This window comes from Podarcis bocagei, assembly GCF_964188305.1.
Source record: "Podarcis bocagei genome assembly, chromosome: 10".
Taxonomy (NCBI): domain Eukaryota; kingdom Metazoa; phylum Chordata; class Lepidosauria; order Squamata; family Lacertidae; genus Podarcis; species Podarcis bocagei.
In genome coordinates this window covers 18,864,785-18,889,943 of record NC_138135.1, presented here as the reverse complement: position 1 = coordinate 18,889,943, position 25,159 = coordinate 18,864,785, and the positions used below count along the sequence as shown (strand labels likewise).

Genomic DNA, 25,159 nt, shown 5'->3' with positions numbered 1-25,159 from the left:
GTAACTGGAGGGACCACTGTATTTTTTTTATTAAAAAAAAGTTTCTTCTCCTGCTGGATTCACAAAATGTTTAGGGGTACACGTACCCCTGCGTACCCCCAGAAAAAAGCACTTTCCAAACTGAAATCCTAAACCCTTATTTGTCTCTGCCCACTAACACACAGCTGGAGGAGGGACTCCATCCCCCTTTGCTGTCTGCCATTGAACATCCCGATGGCTCATCATTTGATGGGATGCTAGAAGCCTTTGTTTCCCACTCAGCTAGCAACCGCCAGGCTGGCTTGGCTTGTTAACATAGGCTTAATCCCGGGGTCCAGTGTATGGCACAGTTTAACTCTTCAAACATTGATTAATTCCAACTTTTATTGGACCCAGGAATTTAGGGTGTGACTTGCACCCCACAAAGTCATAACAATAAATCAAGGATTGCTAGTGAGTGGCAGAGGCCTAGCGGACTATTTGCATTGCTGCCCATAACAGCCTTTTGTTGCTTTGAATACAAGAGAGGGTAAAAGAGAAGTTGTGTTTGATGAGAAATTTTTCATGAATGGGTAACAGATAGAGCTTGCACCTGGTTTCTGAGCACCTGGTTTCTGATTGGTAAGAATGATCTCCAAGAAACCAATCAGGTAGGGGAAGCTTTTATTTGTGGCGGGGCAGTGAATGACTAATATTTGGTGCATTATAGACAAACCTTTGTGATATTTGTTGACTTATTTCGTGGGGGGGGGTGATAGAGGATTAGTCACACTGCTGAAAGATTTTCAGAACTCCTTGTGGAGGGACACCTAACTGGCTGGCTAACATCCCCACTCGCTATGTTGCGAAAGCAAAGCCATTTCTGCTGTAGGCGCTGCAGAGCTGAGGCGTTTGAAGTTGCTCTCCTATGGTCCATCAAAGTGCAAAGTGATTCAGAGGAGCTGAAAATATTACCTGGTGCTGACTTTTTGAGCAGCCAAGAGGTAGAGATCTAAGCATTGCCATGCCAATTAAATGGGGGGAAAGGGCTGGGAGTGATGCTGGAACTTTAAATGTGGTCCCTTTTTCATTATAATTACAGTCGCTGCATTTTGGAATTCCTGCAGACCTGGCGGTTTCCTTTCTGACAGATAGTTTGCAATTAATGAAAGGAAGAGGGTTTTTTATTTTCCTTCCAAATCAGCCAAAGAATTGATTTTCTATGTGACAGATGGAGAGAGAGAGAGAGAGAGAGAGAGAGAGAGAGAGAGAAGGTTAAACTGTTCCATTTTCTTCTGTACACTTGAGTGACAGAGTTGTCTAATATGAAAAGGATTGAAGCTTCATAGAAAATAAATTGGGTGAGCAGGAAAGATTTGGGCTTCCTTGTATCTAAGAATGAGTGGATTACCCCTCTTTCTGTTCCTTCATTTTTCTGTGGATTCACTCCACTTCTCCCAAATTCCAGTGTAATTATAGCTTTATGAAGGAGACATGGGTGAAAAAAATCACTTTTTAAAAAAATAATAATAAAAACCCTCAGAGCCACACTATTTGTAAAAGAAGTCACACAGTGGAAACAATGCCCCTGTGCTGGAATCAAACTTTAAAAACTGGGAGGAAAATCCATGGTGGTAGAGGAAACTTAAGGCAATATTTTATATATTAGTGTCTGGGAAGGAAGACTGGCATTGCCATTTGGGTTCGCCCGTAACACACTTGTAGCTTTAATTTCTATAGATACAGAAATAATTGTTGTATACCAGGGTCCTGAAGCTGAAGTCCCTTCTGTCGGCATCATGTCACATATAGGGTGTGATGTCAGAGATGGAGGGGGGGGATATGTGGCCGGAGGAGGCGAGGAAGCAGGATGATGATTCAGGGCAAGGGGCCAGTTGTTTGTGGGGTTCTGTCTGCATTGAATGCCACTCATGGCCAATTTCAGGGCCACTGCTGCCTTGCTCTAGGGGCTAGCAGTGCTGGCATGCAGAATAATCATGTTGCCATGTTATCGGAAGCACCACAAAAACAATCAATGTCCAGAGCAGGGGTGGAGGAAGGGGGTGTGGTGGGGGTAGACTGCCCCGGGTGTCTTTGCTGAGGGGGGTGACATTGTTGGGATGTGTCCAAGGAAACAGGGGCAATTGGCAGGCCCCCAGCTGGCTCCAGCCCACCGGCCGGCAGCCAGGCAATCTCCGGTCCTTGGATCAGCATGTAACTGCGACTTGAGCTTCAGAAACATTCAGAAGCTGAGCACGCAAGCCAGCAGAGAGAGAGAAACTCATCGCAACAGAAGGGCAGATAGAGGCTGTGTAAAGTGTATTTACAGGTATTTCATTCAGCATCAGGACAAAGGGAAGAACATGTCTTCTCCCCTTCGTGTCCAAGCAAGCAGCATAAGCAAAAGCTATACGCACAACGGAAGTTCCCAGCAAGCTGTGCTGGAAGGTAAACAGACACGTGACATACAACAACTCCACACATCTGTTAAGGTAGAACAGAATATTGTAACAGACATTTGGTGTGTCGCCGCCCACGACCTCCAAGCCTACCCCGAGCTGTCGGGAGAAGAGGGGAGCTGCGCCGCTTTGCATATGCTCTGCCGCTGGTCCAGAGACCCCCTAGAAGCAGTGCTTAGAATGGCAAAACAAACTCTGCCAGTTTGTAGAAATGGCAAAATTGACAGCAATTATTAGAGGCCACTCAAATCAGAGAATAATTAGAGAGTGGGTTGGAGTGAAGGAATACATGTAAAAATATGGTTCTGGAATTGAAATATTAATAGAGAATGTGTAAAACGTGCAGGGGTAAGCAAGAAATAATAATAGAATCAATTGAATAATTATTAAATTATAACAACACAACAAGATGGAAGAAGTAAAATATTGAGATCACACATGGGTGAAGGGGAGTGGGGGTATATGGGAACCTATAATATCGTTTATAATATAATTTGTTAATTGCGTTGTATTTACATATAGCGAAGGGAATCCTAGAACAATTAGATATATTTTAATTTAGGTAATCTGTGTTAAGCTTATGTTAGAAAATGTATATGGATTTTGAATTTGATGTTTGTAAAATTATTTTGGTTGAAATAATTGTTTTAATTTTTTAAAAAAAAGAAGAAGAAGCAGTGCTCATGCCAGAACATAATTTTCACCCCGAAGGAAAAAATGCCAAAATTGGGAGGGGGTGTTTCCTCTCCCATCCTGATCCTCTCTTTCTTGATCTGACCATTATTAAAACCTTCCTAAGCACGATCCCTGCCTCTTCTCTGCTGGCGGCAGACAAAACAGCAGCACCTGCTGAGCGGCGTTTGCCAATGCGTTTCTTTTGCTTATTCACTTGCAGAATGCGGCGCCTTTCCACGTGGCAGTGCGAGACGACAACTGCATCGCCGTTTCCCTCGAAGCAGCGGACGTGGTGAGCTTGTCCTCGGTGTACGTTGTCAAAATCACCGGCGAATCTAAGAACTATTTTTTCCAGTTTGACGAATTCAACAGCACTTTACCTGCTCCTGTGGTTTTCAATGCCTCATACCATGGCCTTTATTACATAGTGACTCTGGTTGTGGTGAGCGCAAACATGGTTTCCAAGCCAGCGAGATCAATCACGGTGTTAACCAGTAAGTAACTTTTAAAAATCAAAGTGAACACGTTTGAAACTTGGGCAGTATGCCTTTTTGCAGTTTATTGGTGCCAGACATGGAATGGAGAGAGGAGCCAGTGAGGTGCAGTGGTTTAAGTGTTGGACCAGGGTTCAAATCCCCACTTGGTCATGAAGTTCACAGGGATATCTTGGGAGCCTATCCTCCCTCACAGGGTTCTTGCGGGGATTAAATGAGGAGGGGGAGAACCATATGTGCCCCTTTGAGCTATTTGGAGAAAAAGATGGAATATGAATGCGATCAATTAATAAGAGGCAGGCAGCCCGAGAAGGAAAATTCACAGCACATCCTGAGAGCCAGCTGCCATGAATATCACAACTGAAATAATAGGCAGGCACACCAGCAGACCTACCAGTCTGCCTTCCTTATGCCTCTGCGTTTTCTGAATCCATGGCCATTCATGCGTTTGATTCTAGGGTGGCTTACCTGTGTCTTTTGGGGTGTTGCTGGACTTCAACTCCCATCAGCCCCAGCCAGGAGGGGCACTAGTCAGAGATGTAGTCCCTCAACATTGGTAGAGCCACAGTTTAGCCACCCCTGGCTAGTGATCCATTTGGTCCCCACCCCCTGGACTGGGGTTGCTATTTACATATGTAGATGCCAATGTCACCTTTCATCTCTAGGCAAAGAGGAGCTAGGGAATTCTGCTCTGGAGGGTAGGACCTGTGCCAATGACGTCAAGTTACAGGAAAGGAGATTCTGACAACACCAGGAAAAGCTTTCTGACAGTAAGAGTTGTTTGACATTGGAGTAGACACCCTAGGGAGGTTGTGGACTCCCTTCCTTGGAGGTTTTTAAGCAGATGGTTGGGTGGCCATTTGTCATGGGTGCTTTAGTTGAGATTCCGACACCCTTGGGTCTCTTCCAACATTATAATTCTATGATTCTGGGGCTGAGGAAGGATCACAGGGGTAACACAGTGCCTGGATTTGATTCCTCTTCCCTCCCCATCCCTTTCACCTTGTGTGCCATGTGGTTTGTTTGTTTTTTCGATCGTAAGGCTATGGGCAGGGACTGTTGTGTTTCAACCGACTGCATGCAAGTTTCTCCTGCTATCCTTTTTTTTCTGCTTAAGAGTACAAGCTCGCCAAATAAATAATTAAATGAAATAAATAAGAAATGCCCCACCCCTCTCAGTCTGGACCTGGATTCCCCCACATGCCTGCCTGCTATTTATTAAACAAAAGCCACGCGCCCTGGAGTCAAGCACGTCTAGTTTGGCCCACAGATGGAGAGAAAGCGGTGACAGGAGTAGAAAAATCCTGGCGGAAGACGGTTTGAAAAGATACGAGGAATGAGAAGGGGAAGGCAGTAGGGTTTTCCCAGTGTTCGCCGACACTCGGCGGTTAAAACACCACCTTCTTTATATTGCGATCCTTAATTACCATTGTTGTCAACGGCAACCCGTGCGGCAGTCGAAACTCACCGCGCCATATGGCTCCCTGTCTGCTAAAGATCACTGGCGTATGGAGACCATATGAGAGCATATTGACAGAGCGCATGCCTAATTGCGGCTGGGCCTTACAGACTGGCGTGCCACTTCGATCCAGGCGGGCGTCGTGCTCCCAGCCCATCCGCCGGCGTCGGCTGCCGTGGGACACAGCAAACGAGGCCCCCAAAGAGGCCTCACTCTGCGAAATAAGCATCACCGAAGCAATTGGTCCCTTAGTTGTCCTTTGACATTTCACCACAGTTCCTCGGGGCCTATTGATGTTTGCAGGAGAGCTGCTCATCACTGTCACATCTCTCTTCAGGGAAAGAGCGCACAAGTCTTCAGAACAATGGCTTGAATGTCAGCCTAATATGCATGAGGCTTGCGCTTTCCTGCTTAGGAGTCGCATGGGCATCTGGTACATGCTATCTTCAACTACCTTCACTATGAGTCGAGATAGATCCTGTTCACATTTTTCTTGGGTGTTAATGCAGGGTGCGTGGAAATTGCTCAGAATAGAGTCATAGAAATGTAGAGTTGGAAGGGACCACGATTGTCATCTAGTAAAACCTGCAATACAGAAATCTTTTGCCCAACGTGGGGCTAGAACCCACAACGATAAGATTAAGAGGTTTAGGCTGTCAGGAGGTTGATCAGTTAAGCCTCCCCTGAAAAAGAGGAGGTGTCTCAATAAATAAAAGAGTGGAAGGAGGGCACAGGTTTGCATAACATCTGCCGGGGCTGATTTAATAATAATTATAATAATTATTTATTATTTATGCCCCACCCATCTGGCGGGGTTTCTCCAGCCAATCTGGGAGGCTTCCAACAAAACACAATAACCTATTAAACATTAAAAGCTTTCTTAAACAGGGCTGCCTTCAGATGTCTTCTAAAAGTCTGGTAGTTGTTGTTCTTTTTGACATCTGGTGAGAGGGCGTCCCACAGGGCGGGTGCCACTACCGAGAAGGCCCTCTTGCCTGGTTCCCTGTAACTTGGCTTTTCATAGCAAGGGAACTTCCAGAAGGCCCTCAGCACTGGACCTCAGTGTCCAGGCAGAATGATGGTGGTGGAGATGCTCCTTCAGGTATACTGGACCGCGGCCGTTTAGGGCTTTAAAGGTCAGCACCAACACTTTGAATTTCTATGTACAGGTGCCCTTGTGGAAAGGATTAGTGCAACAGACATAGGATGCCATGCCTCTCACCTTGGCAGGGGAGAGTGTGACCAGGTGACTTGAGGGTCTGCTCCATCTGCTGTCCAGGGGCTCGCTGTTGATGACAGGCAGTTCTGACGCCCTTACCTGCTCTCCCTTTTCAAAGGTTTATTTCTCTTTAAACTGGGCTCACACCAGACAGCCCTTCAAATGGAGGGCTCCCACAAGTAAAAGCCACAGGACTGCCCTAGCTGGCAGCCAGCTTGAGTGTTATGTAGCATAGTGAGAGACGACAGACAGACAGAGAGAGAGAGAGAGAGAGAGAGAGAGAGAGAGTTCTTTCCATCCCAATTGCTTCTTGCTGAAGTCACCCTCCCACCCCCAGGTTTCAATCAGCACTACAAAGCTCCTTTCCAGGCTGGCTGGTTCCCAGGGGGGAGGGAGCACTCTTATTAGGGTCTGGGGAGACACTGTTCTATTTTGATCTCTCCCCCCCCCCGCCGCCCCATGTGCATATGAGGAACTCTAAGAAAATAAAATACCTAGGGAAAGTTCCTCTATTTATTCCCAATAATTAAAATTTGACTAGGCACTGGATTCTTAATTATCTGCTCTCTCTGCAATGCCTTAGAGAGGTGGGGAAGCAATATTAGTGGAGCCTAACAGAAGTTGTGCTCAGAGCAATACCATAGCATACCTTCGTCAGTACCAAACCGTTGGTTTAATGAAAACAACTTGCCATATAATAGTAATTTTTGGAAGTCCAGAGACCCATCCTTTGTCAATTAAAACACACAATAAAACACTCCCGTCGAAACAACTCGGTAATCAAATCAGGTTGGCAGATTAAAAGAATGTCCTTGCAAATATCCCATGAGCTGTGGGATAATTTGTAGTAGCTTGGCAAAGATTTCTGTTATCTAGTGGTTCAAGAACAAAAAGGGTTATTGTTGGTTTTTTAAAAAATGAAACACATTAAGTTAGGTATTCCTAACTCAAGTGTAGAGTTGGACTTGCATATGCAGTTCCCCCCTGTGTATGAATAATGAGGTACAGGAGGTCATTGGATCTATTTGCCCATCCCCAAATTCACCATTTTGCATTCAGCTCCACCTCATCTGTTATTTTGCACCTGCCTCCAGCTGGTGGATCTCAAGGTTCTCTGAAGAAACGAAGAACATTCAGCCAGCCTAAAGATTGCCCATGCAATTTTGGTTTCCATAAGGCAGTGAAAACCACTGTACTACGTGCTCCAAAGTCTGCTTACTCCAAGTTTGTTGTGCATGAAGTCAAATGTGACACCCAGCTCAGAGGTGGAGAATGTGCTTCAGCTGAATAAGCTTCAGGTTCTGTCTCTGACATCTCTGGTTAAATGGGAGAGGCCCTTGCCTCACATCCTGGAGAACCACTGCCAGTCAGAGTAGGCATTATTGATCGGGGTGGACAAGTTGCCTAACGAGGTATAAGACATCTTCCTCTGAGAGCATGGAGGTTGCAGCCAAGCCTGTGAATTGGCTTTAGGCATCAAGGAAGAAAATCCCCAGATTTATTTTTCTTTGAATGAAATCTGCAGCATGAATCTCGGCCAATTTTATTGATGCTTTCAAGATACTGTTTTCGTGTTTGGAAAGCAATTTAAAACTTTGCTACTAAAACAACATGCTTGCATCGTCGCTCTTTCTCCATCTAGAGGCTTAGGTTTTAAGGCAAGCCTAATAATATAGTCGAGTCTGGATCAGATCAATGCAATTTATTTCTTTTTTCGTTCTTTTCCTTTCCCCCTCCTCTCAGCTCTGTATCGATCTTGCTCCTTGTCACAGAGCTGATCACACTGAGAGAATAAGAATGATATGTTTATGAGAAGGGGAATAGCAGCCTGCTGTAAATACACTTCTTCCTCTCTTTGGGAAGAGTTGGAAAACAAATGTATTCTTCAACTGGGATATTGACTGGAGCGAACCACCAGTGTGATGGAATGCATAGTGTTGGACACAGATTGCAAAGGTGGTTGCAAAGAGAATATTGCAGGCCTAGGGAGCCTGTGGCCCTCCAGATGTTGTTGGAGTCAACTACAACTCCCATCAGGCCTAACCAGTATGGGCAGTGGTCAGGGATGATGGGAGCTGGGGTCCAGTAACATCTGGAGGGCCACATGTTCCCCATCATTGAGCTGTAGGATAACTCCCAAGTATGACTCTACCCATTCTTCCTTGATGCTTCTTAAAAGACTCCCCTCATTCTACTTCATGTCTAGAACCCCTTGTTTGAATTCAGTGCAAACTTCAGTGGCTCATAGTGCTCACCTAAAGTAATAGGCGAGCACTGCAAAATCCCCAAATCCTTCTCCATTTCAGATTAAAAATCCAAGCCGGAGAAGAATTCCTGGCTTAATTCACTTGCTACGCACCCAGTCCTAAAGAGAACTTTGCATGGCTAGGACTTCTCCTAGCCATACAGAGCTACAAAATACCTCCATAGCTGTGGAAGCTGTTGATGTGAGGGGAGCTTAGCCCATGAAGGACCCTTGAGATAAGAGAGTCACCTGTGGTGGGTGAGTTTTCCCTACCAAACCGATCACTTTTTCCCCATTGTGTGCCATCTCTGTTTTCTATTGGCTTGTAAATGAGTTGACCCATCACCCCAATCTGTGTTTGGAGGTGATTTCCAAGCCAATTTGATCTGAGCCATTAGCTGTTGGCCCAGCTCTGCTCCAATGTGTCACCGTCACTCTTTACCTCTTGGTGCTTGTGATTGGAAATGTAGCCTCTTGATTGCAACGGTTGATTATTAATTGTTGTCAGTCTGTCTTCCAATGCACTGATAAAATGGGAGAAGAGGTAATAGGGGTTAATTCAGCAAATCCCTCCTTTGGCCCTTTTGTCTGCCCTGATTCCTCACCCAAAGCAGCACAAGCAAGCAGTACTATTGCAACGGAAGAATGGGAGAAAGGAGCTGTTTGTCAGGGTCCAGCAGAGTTTAACAGTACAGTACAAACAGCCCAGCGATCAGGCTCCAAAGTAACCTCTGGCAGTCAAGGCACCAGAGGCAGACTGCATGGGCTAAGTTGGCCAGGATCAGGCCTTGTTTCGCACCTTCTCTCATAGACCAGTTCCTCAGACTACAGAATCAAATTTAGGAAAGTTCTTATATAGTGCCTTTCAAATATAGACTCATGGAACTGTAGAGTTGGGAGGGACCCCCGTGCATTTACAAAGAAGCACACTTTCTCCTGGGCTGCAGTACAACAACCACAACAAAACCAGGTCTAGCCTCCTCCTCTGATATTGGGGGTCTTACATCTGATGAAGTAGGGTCCGCTGGCTTGAAAACTGATGCCATTAAAGCAACATTTCAGTGCCGCAAAGGTCTTGTTGCTTTTGCTGAAGCACATTAACACGGCTGCTCTTCTGGAAATCGACCTTGAACAGTGAGTGCGTAGGGTACTTAGCTACTGAGATATTTCCAAAAGACGCAGTGTTGAATGCAGCATCTCCAAATGCTATTCATTAATCCATGTTGATTTGCTGGCTGCAGCTAGAAAGAAAACAGAAGAAGGGAGAGCTTAATGATGCCTCCCACTTGATCTAATCATCACTTAATTAAATCAAAAGATCAGGGCCAAAATAAAATTGTAATAAAAATGAATACCAAGCTTGCATTCCTCATCTGATTTCTTCTGGGAAGAAGTAACAGGGTAATGCAATCGCTCAGTCTATAAAGTTGCCGTAATTAGAAAATTGTAATGTGATTATGGCATAGGAAGGCTTCATCAGGCAGAAAGTCATGAAGGATAGCTAAGCCCCATGTGCCTTCAGACAATAGTAGAGGCAAGCTGAATCCAGGAGGAGTCCCAAGGCAGACCATCATGCCTGATCCTACCTAGAAAATTGTCTGAACCTAACCCTGTCCAAAGGTTTCACTGCATCGGTTACTTTATAATTTGCCTTTCCTCTGAAGACATCAAGGCAGTGTACGTGGTTCATCCTGGCGCAAATTTTATCCTCACAACGTCCCTGTGGGGTATGTCAGGCTGAGGGAGTACAGGCCCAAGGTCTTCTGGTAAGTTTCACGGCTGGGTAGGGATATGCACCAGTTCTAGTAAAACACTCTAACCACTATACCATGCTGTCATTATGTTGCAAAATGCCAGTTGAAACATGGCTCTTGCAATTCACACTTCTGAATTTGGTGAATAATATGTACAAAGCTGCATTTATGAGGGGAAAATGTGCAAAAATATATTAGGGGGAACTTGCTGTGTATATTAGACAAAACTGCAGACCGAAACATCAATATCAGGAGAGTTTTCTTAAAGGCATTTTTGTTGTTGTTGTTGTTGTAAACTATTGTGAAAATGTGGCAAACTGAATTTAAGACTGAAAATGTGAGAGGTGGTGATAAACTGAAATCGGCAGACTTGTCCATCCCTACCTGGTGTGATGGAAAATTAGAGGCATTGGGGGAAATTAAAATAGAGGCTTTCCCACATCCAGTTCCTGGAGCTCTTCTGAATGCCGTGATGCCACATTTGAGAGATGTCCCATTGCAGCATCAGGTGTGTGCCATGCTGGGGGGGGGGCCACTGGGACCCCAAGAGCTGCCCAAGGGTGCCACATGCTGGTCACTGCAGGCAATGGAACAATTCACACATTTACCTTTTACACACTGAGAAATTAAGTAATTTATTTGCATGTACGACTAAGACCCCAAGTCACTGCAAAATATTCATCTCTTTCTAAAAGTATAACCTGATTATCTTGAGAACTAAAATGTTTTCTTTCTTTCTTTCTTTCTTTCTTTCTTTCTTTCTTTCCTTCCTTCCTTCCTTCCTTCCTTCCTTCCTTCCTTCCTTCCTTCCTTCCTTCCTTCCTCTCTCTCTCTCTCTCTCTCTCTCTCTCTCTCTCTCAGAACCTCTACCTGTAACCAGCGTTTCCATCTATGACTATAAACCATCACCAGAAACTGGGGTGCTGTTTGAGATCCAGTATCCAGAGAAGTACAATGTTTTCACCCGTGTGAATATAAGCTACTGGGAAGGGAAAGACTATCGGACCATGTTATATAAAGGTAGGTGGAATCTTAAACAATGGTAGTTGAGGTCAGAGCCAAAAATGAGGAGACAGAGGCAGGACAGCCCCTTTTTCTCTCCCTCTCTTTTTGATACCTCTCCCTTGCTTCTCTGCCTCCCTGTCTTCCTCCGCCGCTCACCAGACTGTCAAGAGAAGGGCAGATTATTCTAGTTAGAAGTCTGAGCAGATCACTTGCAGGGGGCTTCCCCCTCCACCTTAGATCACTCCATCCATCTGGTCTCCTCCTGAACATTTTCCCCTCCTGACCTTCTCTTTCTTTGGACTCCACCCAACCACAGGAAATTAGGCTATGATCCAAAAGTTCCCTACCCCTGGGGATATATCCAATTGTCTTCACATACAGAACAGACGGGTAGTGCTGCCTGCCTACACCCTTCTCTGTTCCACCAACAACTCCCAGCCCTTTCTGTCCCTGGGCCCTATATGCTGACCTTGTCTCAAACCTTTGGGCAAGTTAGAATGTTTATAGCCATTCCATAGCACCTCAGCAGCTGATCCAATGGCCAGGGAGATCTCCTTTCAATATGATGCAACTTAAGTACAGAAACATCTTGTTTTGCCCAGATACTCAGCACCTACTGGAGGTATGAAGTTCACATGAAGCTGGAAATAAGGGGCAATTCACAAAGCCAGCCATTTCATTAGCTGATTATCCTGTTGTGATGGCATTATTGCTTTATGTCAAGACCTGGGGGATAAAGTTCCTGCTAAGAGTGTCATTGAACAAATACTCCCCCTACAGACCATGCTTCTTACTACCCATTACATTAGCTCGATGATCAAGAACAGGCATAGGCAAACTCCGACTCTCCAGATGTTTCGGACTACAATTCCCATCATCCCTCGCTAACAGGACCAGTGGTCATGGATTATGGGAACTGTAGTCCCAAACATCTGGAGGGCCGGAGTTTGCCTATGCCTGATCAAGAACATCCTTTGTATGCTGAAGGTCCCAGATTCAACCCCCAACATCTCTAGGTAGGAATTGTCCCCTGCCTGAAGCCCTGGAGAGCTGCAACCAATCAGCATCAACGGCATTGAATAAGATGGGCCAATGGTCTGTCTCGGTGCAAGGCAACTTCCTATTTTCCTAAGCAAGAATCGTTTTCTGTCTTTTGTTCAGCTGAATAGCTGAAGAAGCTGGAAGGTTACTATTAATTATTATGGGTCATTATTTGGGGGAGGCCTGGAGCTCTGTGCTAGAGCATTTGTTGAATACGCAGAAGGTCCCAGGATCAACATCTCCAGGTAGGGTGGAGAAAGACCCATATCCAAAACTGTGGAAAGCTGGTGCCAGTCAGTCCATAGGGAACACTGAGGTACGAAGCAGATAAGTCACCTAAATAATAATTGCTGTGAATGGGGGGGAAAGTAGATTGCAGACATGGGGGGCAGCATTGATTCAGAATAGGACCATACCATGGTGCGGGGATTGTGGGCTTTAACACTTTGCCCCTCCCCACTGTAACTGTAAAGAAACCCCACAACTTTGCATCTTCGGTTTGCTCCTTGCAAGTTTTGCCCCTTGGCAATTTGTTAGAAATGAAGAAGCTTATATCATCCGTTCCTCGGAATGTTTCATGTCACACCGTACATAATAATAATAATTTATTATTTATACCCCGCCCATCTGGCTGGGTTTCCCCAGCCACTCTGGACGGCTTCCAACAGCATATTAAAATACAATAACCTATTAAACATTAAAAGCTTCCCTAAACAGGGCTGCCTTCAGATGTCTTCTAAAAGTCTGGTAGTTGTCTGGTATGTTGCCACTTGCAATTCCTTTGCCTACTCTCATTTTTTTTTTCCTGGGTCTCGCTTCTAAGTACTTTTGACAGCCAGGAAGAAAAGGGTGGAGGCACAGAGTGGGGGCAGGAGTGTAGAAATGTTGTTGAATGCACACATATCCCGTATCTCTGAGACTGTGCCAAGCAATATCTGTCTCCTTAAGACTGTGACGTCGGGTCTTCTGGCTCATGTAATCCGTGCCATTTGTTCACCATCCTGCAGATTTCTTTAAAGGCAAAACTGTTTTCAACCACTGGCTGCCGGGAATATGTTACAGCAACATCACGTTTCAGCTGGTGTCTGAAGCGACATTCAGCAAAAGCACCCTGGTGGAATACAGTGGGGTGAAACACGAAGCAAAGCAACACCGAACAGGTAGGACAGGTGTGTCGTGTGCACATTGCGTGGACAGGCGGATTCTCCCAAACCCTGGGCGCCCCCCCCATGTAGAATAATGACTCAAGACAACGTGCTATGGGATTAAATTGGCCACAGCTTTATTATATTTCAGATGTGGGTAGACCTTGGCTCAGGCATTGGGCATTTATCCCTCCCCAGTCCCCAGCCAGGGATCTAGGGAACATCAGGGTTATCCAGTGTGTGTGGGGGGGATGGGCTGGCTCTGGAGAACACATGCTCAAGCAGAGATAGCCGCCCCCATTACGCCGCCGTCGCAGGGGAGAGCAATGACAACCTCTCAGCGTATGGTCAAAGCCTCCCCTCAGAAACCCCTTTAACGGGGAACCCTGGTATCGCCACCGCAAAGAGGAAGGGGGTGTGGGTTACCACTGCACGCCCCTCCCCCCATTCAGGAAGATAGACTAAAGGGTTCCGCCCAAGGCCTGATACCGCCAAAGTTGTGACGTTTTGCTACGGGAAAGGCAAAACCTGCCAATGCAGGAGAATTCCTTTCCGGCCCTTCAACAGCGACCTTGACGTAGCAGCGCCCGCATACCTGTGAAGAAAAGGTTAACCTGCAAAAGAAGTCTTAACTGAGGGTGGGTAGGGTGGGAGAAGCTCTGGAGCCACCTGAGGATTCCCAGGTAAGATCCTCCCTCTATTGTGTGGGCAGGGTGGTCCCTCCCCCTACCTGGCCTGGTCTCCTTGGCAACGCCTCCCCAGGCGGGATTGGGCAACTGGCTGAGGTAGGCGGAGAACTCCAGGTATCCCACCTGGGGAAGGCGAAGCCAAGCCTATGCTGATGGAGCCTCATAAGGTCCAGGGGCTGCGTACGTCCACACAAAGGGCGCCCCCCATTTAATGTGGGGAGCGGTCATTGTATCCAGATACAATGCATTGTCCCCATAAGCAGGAGCCTCTTTCTTTGGCCTGAGAGAAACCCTGCTGTGAACCTGTGCTTTAGAGACCTCCCCAAGACCTGTACCCTATATGCCTGGGATGGGGCAGATGGATGCTGTGGCCCTCTAAGTGTTATTAGACTCCAACTCCCATCTGCCTTAGCCAGCATGGCCAATGGGCAGGGATGAGGGGAGTTGTAGTCTTGAGGACATGGAGGCTTCCCATCGCTAACCTGCAGTAGAGGCCAAGCATGATCTATTATGATGGGATATTAGCTCCACCCAAGGCATGATGGAGAACAGCAGCAACTGGGAAAAGATAGACATAATATTTTACAAGGACAGGAAGAAACATCACGGATAGAGTAATTGTAACACACAGGAAGAATAAGGATATAGTTTGAATGCTTCACTTGTAGGTGTGTAAATCATTTAATGTGTCAATATGAATGGAAGTCGCTAATACTATAGTTGTTGTATAACATGTGAACACCTCTTTGTTAAAGTATTGAGAAGGGAAAGGCAGGTCAGACAGTTTAAGGCATTTTGAGTTAATTTGGAATTTATCTGCTATTTTGTGTGTGTGCCATATCTACGTTCATGATAATCTTAGGGCAGTAGTTCCCAACTGTTTTAGTATGGCGAACCACATGTCCAAATTTACTTGGTATGGTGACCCATTAATTTATTATCCCATGAATTTTGGACTATAGGTCTTGGGCAGCTACTGATTGTGTGCATTTGAACTACAAATTTGCTTATTTTATGATCATTACTTGAGGCATCCAAGGAAGAAAAACCTGTTTAATGCCCCTATTAATGTGGAATTCATTAAAATATGTATAGTACTTACAAGGTTATTCAGAGTTTTGCTCCTGGGAATGTAAGCACACCATCTGATTGCAGGCTATTTGAGGTTCACTTATAAAGCTTTGTGACCCAAAGTACTTGTGGGTTGGGATGCACAGGTTGAGAAACACTGATCTAGGAAATGAAAATTGATGAGTATTATTTATTATTGTATTTTATGCATGATACGCAAATGGGAAAAAAGTGTTCTATCTTTTCCAGTTCCCTACCCTCCTCGAAACATTTCTGTGCGTATCATACATATGAACTTCAATGAGAACTGGGAGGAGCAGAGTGGAAGTTTCCCCGAAGAGCCATTCTTGGGGACGCAGAAGACAATGCGACAGGACAAAGCCACCCAGATTCTGGATGATCTCGCTGAGCTCCCAACTGTGAACACTTCCTATACGTGGCCCGATTACCGCTACAATAGCAGTGACTATGAAACTACGTCTCAGCCCGACTGGTGGATTAACGAGCCCGACTCCCCAGAGAATGAAGATGAGTTTGTCAACGCGATCCCAAGAGATTATGAGAGCGTCAACCCCACCGAGGAGTTTGGGAGCCCTACGCCGGAGCCTTCCTCATTCCTCCCAGTGAAAATGGTGCTGAGTTGGCTGCCTCCCAAACCGCCCACGGCGTTTGATGGCTTCCATATTAACATTGAGAGAGAAGGTAAAAGGTCACACGGCTCTGTTGAGAATTATGACACCAAGGTTGGCATTGAAACCTGGTATCATTGAGTCCCAACAGGTCTCTTAGTTGTTGCCTGGCCTGGCCTTTCTCTCACCTATCCTTTAATTGTTTTCTGGGCTGGCATTCCCAAATGGTACTACAGTGGTACCTCGGGTTAAGAACTTAATTCGTTCTGGAGATCCGCTCTTAACCTGAAACTGTTCTTAACCTGAGGTGCCACTTTAGCTAATGGGGCCTCCCGCTGTCGCTGCGCCGCCAGAGCATGATTTCTGTTCTCATCCTGAAGCAAAGTTCTTAACCCGAGGTACTATTTCTGGGTTAGCGGAGTCTGTAACCTGAAGCGTCTGTAACCTGAAGCATCTGTAACCCGAGGTACCACTGTAGATAGCAGAGCTGGCCCACCCATGAGGTGGGGTGAAGCAGCTGCCTCAGGTGGTGTGAACAAAAGAGGTGGTGCCCCGTGGGAACCATACCCACTCACCCTGCCACCGAAGCCACCCAGGTAAGGGAGGTTTTGGCGGCAACAGAACAGCACAGCTTTCCTCTGCTCAGCTTTGCCGCCTGTCTCCCCCAACCTTAGAGTCGGAGAGGGACTGGTGCCAGTGCTGAGTCTTGCTGAGTTGGGAAGGGGCTCCTTAAGGAAAAGTGCTTTCTGGAGCCCCCACTCAGCCCAGCGAGGTGGCAAGGCTTTGCAAGGGGCCTCCATCATGGAGGTGGCAGGAGGTGTTTTGCCTCAGTTGCCGAAATGTCTCTAGATCTAGTTTGGCCTAGCATCCATTTGATTCCTCCCAATACCCTAATGTGGTGTTTCACCGTAGCATTGTGGGAAATGAAAATAATGGTTCGAACTAGCAGCCCAGGGCTGCTCAGAATGATTCTGCTGCCACCTCCCACCCATCGGTCTAGCCTGCCAGGCCCACAGCAAGAGAAGAGGGTCCACCAACAGAGATCTTGCAAAGAGCCCCTTCAACCTGCAGGGTAGCAAAAGCACTGAGCAGCTCCAAAGCTAGCCTCAGATTTTTGTGGGCCCCACGGGCACACCTGCCATTGCTTCGCTCACTCCAGGTGGCCTCTAAACAGAACAAGAAGAAGCTCCATAGACATTGCAGAAGCCTCTCCTGAACTCTTCTTCTGCCTCAGTTGTGTTGCTTTTCACTTTCATGCTTTCATGAACACGTTCCTTGATGGCTAGCACCAATCGAAGAGATTTGTCCCATTTTTTAATATATCCCTTTGCTCCCATGCATCAACTCCAGATGTTCATAACCCTCTTGAGTGATGTTGCAAGAAGGTAGAAGGAGTATATAAATAAAATTTTATTTAGTTATTTGGTTATTTTATTGTTGTTGTTGTTGTTGTTATATTACTCACCAGAATTAATCCATTCCTTTAGCCCTGTGTTAGGGCACTGGGACATAATTCAGTTACCTCTGTCACTAGAAACCCTATCAGATTCCAGCTAATGCACACCTCTTCTCTTGATTTAGAGAACTTCACAGAATTCCTGACTGTTGGCGAGGACGTTCACGAATTTGCCACGGATCTGAAAGAACCAGGGAAATACACAATATCTGTTACAACATTCAGCTCTTCTGGTTCATGTGAAGTTCGGGAAAGCCAATCTGCCAAAACACTCAGTTTTTATATTAGTAAGTCTACACATAGTTATATAATATACATCAGTATCTGCAATAGTATATCTGGTCGGTACTTAAGTTCATCGATGCTAAATGTTACTTCTCCTTTGCCTTGTTTAAATCTGATTCTTATTGTTTTGGGTGCTTCCTCAAGTCAGTTCCTCAGTTGAAAGTTCTGGGAGCTGTAAAGACCAGGTCCAGCTTCCTTTGAAAGAGAGAGCACTGGGGACCTTAAGGCAAGGGTGGATTACCTGTGGCCCTCCAGATGTTGTTAAACTCCAGTTCCCATCACCCCAGGCAGCATGGCCAAAAATCAGGGATGATGGGAGTTGTAGTCCAGGAATTTATGGAGGCCCACCTGCCCCCACCCCACTTTAAGGCATCAATGTCATATTTAGATTCTCTTCAATAAATGTATGCAGATGTGATGGACTGACAAGCACAAAATTTTCTACCGCTTGTTCACAGTTTTCAAGCATGCATGTGAAGAATCTTAGGTATACTTTTTAAAGGCAGTGGGTTGGATCCAGAATAACACTGGTTCTCAGTTAGTGGGGAGATCCAGCCTTTGAAGGTGATTTCTCCTTGCTTCTGGTGATGCTTTAGGTCCCACGGGGGAATTGATAGAAGAGCTCACTGAGAAACCTCAGAACGTCATAGCGACAGTGCTGACCTCTACCACGGCCTCGTTGTCCTGGACTACTTCACAGGAGACCAGCAGCACTAGCACTATCATATCTGTCGTGTCCTTGACATGCCAGAAACAGAAGGAAAGTCAAAGGCTTGAAAAGCATTATTGCTCAGAGGTAAGAGGAAGAAAACACCATTTTCCAGGCCGTCACTGAGGTGGGACTGAATTGCATATTGTCAAATTTGGGTTTGCACAGTGAATGTGGAATTGGCACTCTTGTGCAACAAAGAATCGGGTTATTTATAATTTCCCACAATGCTACGGTGAAACACCACATTAGGGTATTGGGAGGAATCAAATGGATGCCAGGCCGGAAAATGAAGCGGGACCTCAGACGGCTAGAGCGAGTATGGCGGGGTGCCCGTGACGGAGCCTCAAGAACATCTTATAGGGCTCTTATGAAAACCTACGAGATGGCGGTGAAGGCTGCTAAGAAGTCATACTTCTCGGCCTCCATTGCATCTGCTAGCTCTCGCCCAGCGCAATTATTTAGTATAATCAGGTCTTTAACGTCCCTTGAGGGACAGACAAATTTAAATAACAATTTGACACTTAGCTGTGAGGCATTTGCGAGCTTTTTTGCGGAGAAGGTCTTGTTGCTCCGCCATGACCTCCCTGCCAATTTGGATACAATAAAGGAACTGGAGGCCCCTCGACTGTCCTCGGGTCCAGTATTGGACCACTTCGACCGGATATCCCCAGCCGATGTGGACAGACTCCTCCGAGCTGGAAAGCCCACCACCTGTCCTCTCGACCCGTGCCCGTCTTGGCTGATTAGAGCGTGTCCAGACGAGGTGCGGGCCCTCCTGGGGGATATCATCAATTTGTCCCTTGGCACGGGGACATTCCCAGGGGAACTGAAGGAGGCAGTGGTGCGCCCGCTCTTAAAGAAAACATCATTAGATCCTTTAGATCTATCCAATTACCGCCCGGTTTCGTATCTTCCGTTCCTGGGTAAGGTGATTGAGAGAGCGGTTGCTGAACAGCTTGGTGGGTTTCTGGATGAAACATCGGCTCTGGATCCATTCCAGTCCGGCTTCCGCGCTGGTCATGGGACCGAGACGGCTCTGGTCGCCCTAACAGATGATCTTCGTAGACAGCTGGATCGAGGCGGGTCGGGGCTGCTGATTCTTCTAGATCTGTCAGCAGCTTTCGACATGGTCGATCACGAATTTCTGGACCACCGCCTTGCCGACGTGGGGATCCAGGGCACAGTCCTTCAATGGCTGCGCTCGTTTCTCTCTGGTCGGGGACAGAGGGTGGCGCTTGGGGGGGAATTGTCATCGCGCCACTCCTTGGTGTGTGGAGTACCTCAGGGTGCGATACTCTCCCCAATGCTTTTCAACATCTTTATGCACCCCCTCGCCCAGCTTGTTCGGGCTGGGTTGCCATCAGTATGCCGATGACACCCAACTCTATCTGTTGATGGATGGCCATCCTGACTCGGCCCCAGACACACTGACCAGATGTTTGGAAGCTGTGGCTGGATGGTTACGTGGGAGCCGGTTGAAGCTAAATCCTTCAAAGACAGAGGTCCTGTGGCTGGGACGGGGCGATATGGGATTGGGGGGGGCAACTCCCATCTCTTGCAGGGGCGCAATTAGTGCCAGCACTGTCCGTTAAGAGTTTGGGTGTAATCTTCGACACCTCCCTTTCCATGGAGGCGCAGATTGCAGCTATAACAAAGGCGGCATTTTTCCATCTCCGCCAAGCTAAGCAGTTGGCTCCTTACCTCTCTCGCCCGGACCTAGCCACTGTGATCCACGCGACGGTCACCTCCAGACTGGATTATTGTAACTCGCTCTACGTGGGGCTGCCCTTGAGACTGACCCAGAAACTCCAGCGGGTGCAGAATGCTGCAGCGAGACTCCTTACAAGGTCTTTGCTGCGAGATCACATTCACCCGGTGCTACACCAGCTGCACTGGCTCCCGGTGGAGTACAGGATCAGGTTTAAGGTGCTGGTTTTAACCTTTAAAGCCCTATACGGCCTAGGACCCTCGTACCTACGGGACCGCCTCTCCTGGTAGTTTCCACAGAGAAACTTACGGTCTTCAAATAAAAACATCTTGAAGGTCCCAGGCCACAGAGAAGTTAGGCTGGCCTCAACTAGAGCCAGGGCTTTTTCGGCTGTGGCTCTGATCTGGTGGAACACTCTGTCACAAGAGACCAGGGCCCTGCGGGACTTGACATCTTTCCGCAGGGCCTGCAAGACAGAGCTGTTCCACCAGGCCTTTGGCCAGGGCACAGCCTGACTCCCTCCCTCGGCAATCTTCGCGGAGCTCTGGCCCAATGGTTGCCAGTGGCCTGAATTAATTAATTTTATAATGAATGATTTTAGAATGTTGTTTATGCTATACTTTTATACTGTTTTATTGTTGTTAGCCGCCCTGAGCCCGGCTTCGGCTGGGGAGGGCGGGATATAAATAATTTTTTATTATTATTATTATTATTATTATTATTATTATTATTATTATTATTATTATTTGTGGTAAGGAAAGTGTCAGGATTGTGCAGAGGAAACAACCGCTTGATCTGGCATTGCATAGCATCCAGACATAGGAGGCTTCCTTATACGGAGTTGCACTGTTATTCCTACTAGTTTGGTACTCTCTTGAATGACGCAGCCATTCTCCACGGTCTCAGGCAGGAGATATTCCCAGCTCTGCCCGGAGATGCCGGGAATAGAACCTGCAACCTTCTACATGCCAAGCAGATGCTCTGCCACCAAGCTATGGCACTTCCCTTAACCTCCCCACAATGAAATCATTGCTCCTCCCAGCACATGTGGCACAAAGAAATCAGGATGAATGCTCAGTAAAGGAGGCCATCTGGGGTGACCATGGGGCATGGAGGATATGGGCACAGTGAAGAAGACATGGCTGTGTTTCTTGGGCTGCTTGAGCTTGACTCATAGGGCATTTCAGAAAGACTTCAGTGACATTGGTTTGGCTGTGAAGAAATCAGTGGCACTTCAGTATATATCAGAGGATCAGTAAATCTAACTGAACACCAGGGAACTTTCTTCTGAGTAAACATGCACAGGAAAGCACTGTACGGCTACATTCCCAAGCACACACAACCAGGGAGAAAGTGCTATTGAATGCAATGGAACTTACATCTGAGTAAATAGGTGATTGGTTGTACAGTGGATGCTTGGGTTGCAAACGTGATCCGTGTAGGATGCACGTTCGCAACCCGCAGCATTCGCAACCCACATCTGCATGTATGCGCCCCGCCCAGTACTTCCATGTTTCGGCGCTCCGTAACCTGAAAAAACGCAACCTGAAGCGGCTGTAACCCAAGGTATGACTGTACTGTCAATCCAGCCCTACCATCAGGCAGGTGCTTCTGGCAGCAGATTCTGAGTGCCGTGAAAAGGCAGAAGCGTTATATAGTTTATCTTTGTATTTTCACAGCTGGGGTGGCATGAAACTCACATGCCAAAGTTAACATGGCTGGCCTTGGCTACTTTGCACCTTGATTTCGAGCAGGGAGGAGGCACCATTTTCTGCTCTGCCTCAGGCAGCAAAAGGTCTTGAGCTGGCCCGGATGCTCAACATGCCTTCCTTTCCTTACACATCCTCTGTCTCATTTCTGCAGGTGAATACAAGCAGCAGCTTTATCGAAAACCTGGTTCCTGGCGCTCAGTACCAAGTTGTGATTTACTTACAGAAGGGACCGCTGGTTGGGCCTCCTTCCGATCCTGTGACATTTGCCATTGGTAATGGGATACCTCTGCATACCTCTGTTGTTTTGGTTGCTTGAAACCAGACATTTTAGGCAGAAGAATTATTGGTAGAAGAATGAGAGTGGTGCTGCTTCTGTAGAAGCCTGCAAGGCCCATGGGTTGAGTTAAACATTGGTTTTGTCTGCACATCACAGAAAGCAATAGATAACGCTTTGCCAGGAATGCGCCAATTCTAGCCACTTTGCTCCTCGCTCCTCACACTAGGAGGAAACAAGCCACCATCACTGTCTTAGCATTACATTTGGATTAGGGATTATAGTTTGTTTCCTCCCAGGGCAAGCAAGCAGTGGCGTAGTGTGGGTTGTCAGCACCCGGGGCAAGGCAAGTAATTTGCGCCCCATAACCCGTGGATTTGCGCCCCCTAACCCTAACCCCCAGATGTTGCGCCCGGTGCGGCCGGCCCCCCCTGCACCCCCCACGCTACGCCACTGCAAGCAAGAGGACAACTATGATAGCCATGGATCCATAGCTTACTGATTATGGTTTGTTGGAGCAAAACAAACCAGAATCTATGCTTCAGTTTTAATTCTAAACCAAGAACTGTAGCATGTTTTCTTCATGTTCTAATCTGAAGGAGAGAGTCCAGATAACCTGCTCACTGGTAATCCATTTATCCCCTTATACCTGTAGTTGGTGGGGAATGAGACTAAGGGTGTGCCTTATTTACCCAAGACATTGGCTTGGCCCCTGTTTGATCACATGTATAGTACTGTATGCCTCAGAATTTTGCATGATGACTAAATAGCTCTTGTGGATGAGGTGGGAACGAGGTGACCCACCTCTAGCAGAAACTTTATGTGCTGAATTGCAAATGTATTAATAGCTTTCCATTTCTGTTTTACAGTGCCAACTGGGATAAGGGATCTAACACTTTACCCTTTAGGCCCTACTGCTGTGGTCCTCAGCTGGAACAGGCCTCTCCTGGGTGTTTTCCGGAAATACATTGTAGAAATGTTTTATTTCAACCCGTCAACAATGACCTCAGAGTGGACAACGTACTACGAAATAGCAGCAACCGTCTCCTTAACGTCATCAGTGGTAAAGCACACTTGGATGCTGTAAATGTCTCTCACATGTTCATGCCCAAACTTCATCGTTCACACACAGAGAGAAACAAAATTAATCTAAAACAATATCCCTTTTAAATGCAACTTCATGTAAATACAGTCAATATGCTTAACAACAGAACTACATTCGACTATTTTAATCTGTGGAACTGGCACTATTACAAGAGGCACATAATACTCATTCCACACTGGAATTTTAGCGTGGCAGCACCTACACTTTGAATCCCCCAACCTATTGACATCAAGCAAGTGCCTTCACTGTAATATTTTGCCTGCTTAAAACATGTTTTTTGAGGGGCAAGCCTATCCAGAGACTTAGAATTACATGGGTTTCATTTCATTTTAGCTACTGTTGATTTTAATCTTCTTCTGAATATTTCAAAATACCTGTTTTAGCTGTTTTTTTATACATGATATTTTATATTGTTGTAAAACTCTTGCCTTTTTTATGACGGGGTGAGCTCCTGTTGCTCGCTCCCAGCTCCTGTCAACCTAGCAGTTTGAAAGCATGCCAAAAAGTACAAGTAGATAAATAGGTACCGCTCCAGCGGGAAGGTAAATGGCGTTTCCATGCGCTGCTCTGGTTTCGGTGTTCCGTTGTGCCAGAAGTGGCTTAGTCATGCTGGCCACATGACCCAGAAAAACTGTCTGTGGACAAATGCCGGCTCCCTCGGCCTGTAAAGCGAGATGAGCGCCGCAACCCCAGAGTCGTCTGCAACTGGACTTAACCATCAGAGGTCCTTTACCTTTACCTTTTAAAATAAATACGTACAGCAATTCAATGCCAAACACTCTTTAGGCAGTCATAGGTATTCTAGGTCCAATCCAGAATGTAGTCTTAACGTCGCTTTCAGATCCCACTTTTTCAGGTGCTAATTCTCTTTCTTCCATGCCTCTTCTTGCTTGCACACCTTCCAGAGAATAGGAAACCTTCTGCCTGCCTGGTATTACAACTTTCGGGTCACCATGGTGACATGGGGAGTCCCAGAACTGAGCTGTTGTGACAGTTCCACCATCAGCTTCATAACAGGTAAATAGAGCTTTGGAGAACCTTTCACAGTTTGTGTGTGTGGTTTTGCTCCTTGATATAAGACAACAATGTGGAGGCTGCTGGCCTCTAGACGTTGATGGATTACAATTGCCACCATCCTTGACTGCTGGCTATGCTGACTGGGGCTGATGACATTTTGAGTCCAAAATACCAGGAGAAAAGCAGGTTATGGAAGGCTGGTCTGGTGGATAAGAGTATTGGATTAGGATCTTTGATAATAGGAAGAAACCATTGGGCCTGCAAACCACTGTAGAACTTTCTTAAATCTGCAGTGACGTATGATGTTTCACGAAGCATTGCTTTAGTGTTTTTTTAAGTTGACAGCAACAGGAACTAGAACCTTGATCACAGTGGTGCCTTGCAAGACGAAAAGAATCCGTTCCGCGAGTCTCTTTGTCTTGCGGTTTTTTCGTCTTGCGAAGCAAGCCCATTAGCGGATTAGCGGATTAGCGCTATTAGCGGCTTAGCGGCCTTAGCGGATCAGCTGATAAGTGGTTTAGCGGCTTATCGGATCAGCTGATAAGCGGCTTAGCAGATCAGCTGTTAAACGACTTAGCGGATCAGCTGATAAGCGGCTTAGCGGATCAGCTGATAAGCGGCTTAGCGGCTTAGGATCAGCTGATAAGCGGCTTAGCGGCATGGGAAAAAGGGGGGAGGGGAAAAAACCTGCAGGAACTCGCAATACATTTTCGTCTTGCAAAGCAAGCCCATAGGAAATTTGTTTTGCGAAGCACCTCCAAAATGGAAAACCCTTTCGTCTAGCGGGTTTTCCGTCTTGCGAGGCATTCGTCTTGCGGGGCACCACTGTATTTTTTTAAAGAAGAAAAAAGGAGATGCTGAGTTTTGCCGTTAGTTCCAAATTCTGTACTTTCATTGTGAAATTGTAGCACACCGCTGATTTCAGGATTATAATCTAAGTATGGACCAGTGTGGCCTGCAACAATATACTGCAGTGATGAGTGCTCTTGTTCAGAGTGTCAGCCAGCCAGCCAGCCATGTCCTTTTCCAGGAGACCCCATTCCATTC

At 46.5% G+C, this 25,159-nt stretch overlaps 1 protein-coding gene across 3 annotated transcripts in view; it reads left to right on the top strand.

Moving 5' to 3' along the window:
- The window catches only part of PTPRO (protein tyrosine phosphatase receptor type O), a 132,905-nt gene that overhangs the window by 57,299 nt on the left and 50,447 nt on the right, over nucleotides 1–25,159 (top strand). For all 3 annotated transcript variants that reach the window (XM_081209851.1, XM_081209849.1, XM_081209850.1), the window contains exons 2-10: nucleotides 3,313–3,586; nucleotides 11,125–11,283; nucleotides 13,317–13,469; nucleotides 15,464–15,916; nucleotides 17,425–17,586; nucleotides 18,181–18,380; nucleotides 21,868–21,988; nucleotides 22,860–23,053; nucleotides 24,001–24,112. In XM_081209851.1, the coding sequence (XP_081065977.1) occupies nucleotides 3,313–3,586; nucleotides 11,125–11,283; nucleotides 13,317–13,469; nucleotides 15,464–15,916; nucleotides 17,425–17,586; nucleotides 18,181–18,380; nucleotides 21,868–21,988; nucleotides 22,860–23,053; nucleotides 24,001–24,112 (1,828 nt within the window). The remainder of the gene's footprint in view (nucleotides 1–3,312; nucleotides 3,587–11,124; nucleotides 11,284–13,316; nucleotides 13,470–15,463; nucleotides 15,917–17,424; nucleotides 17,587–18,180; nucleotides 18,381–21,867; nucleotides 21,989–22,859; nucleotides 23,054–24,000; nucleotides 24,113–25,159) is intronic.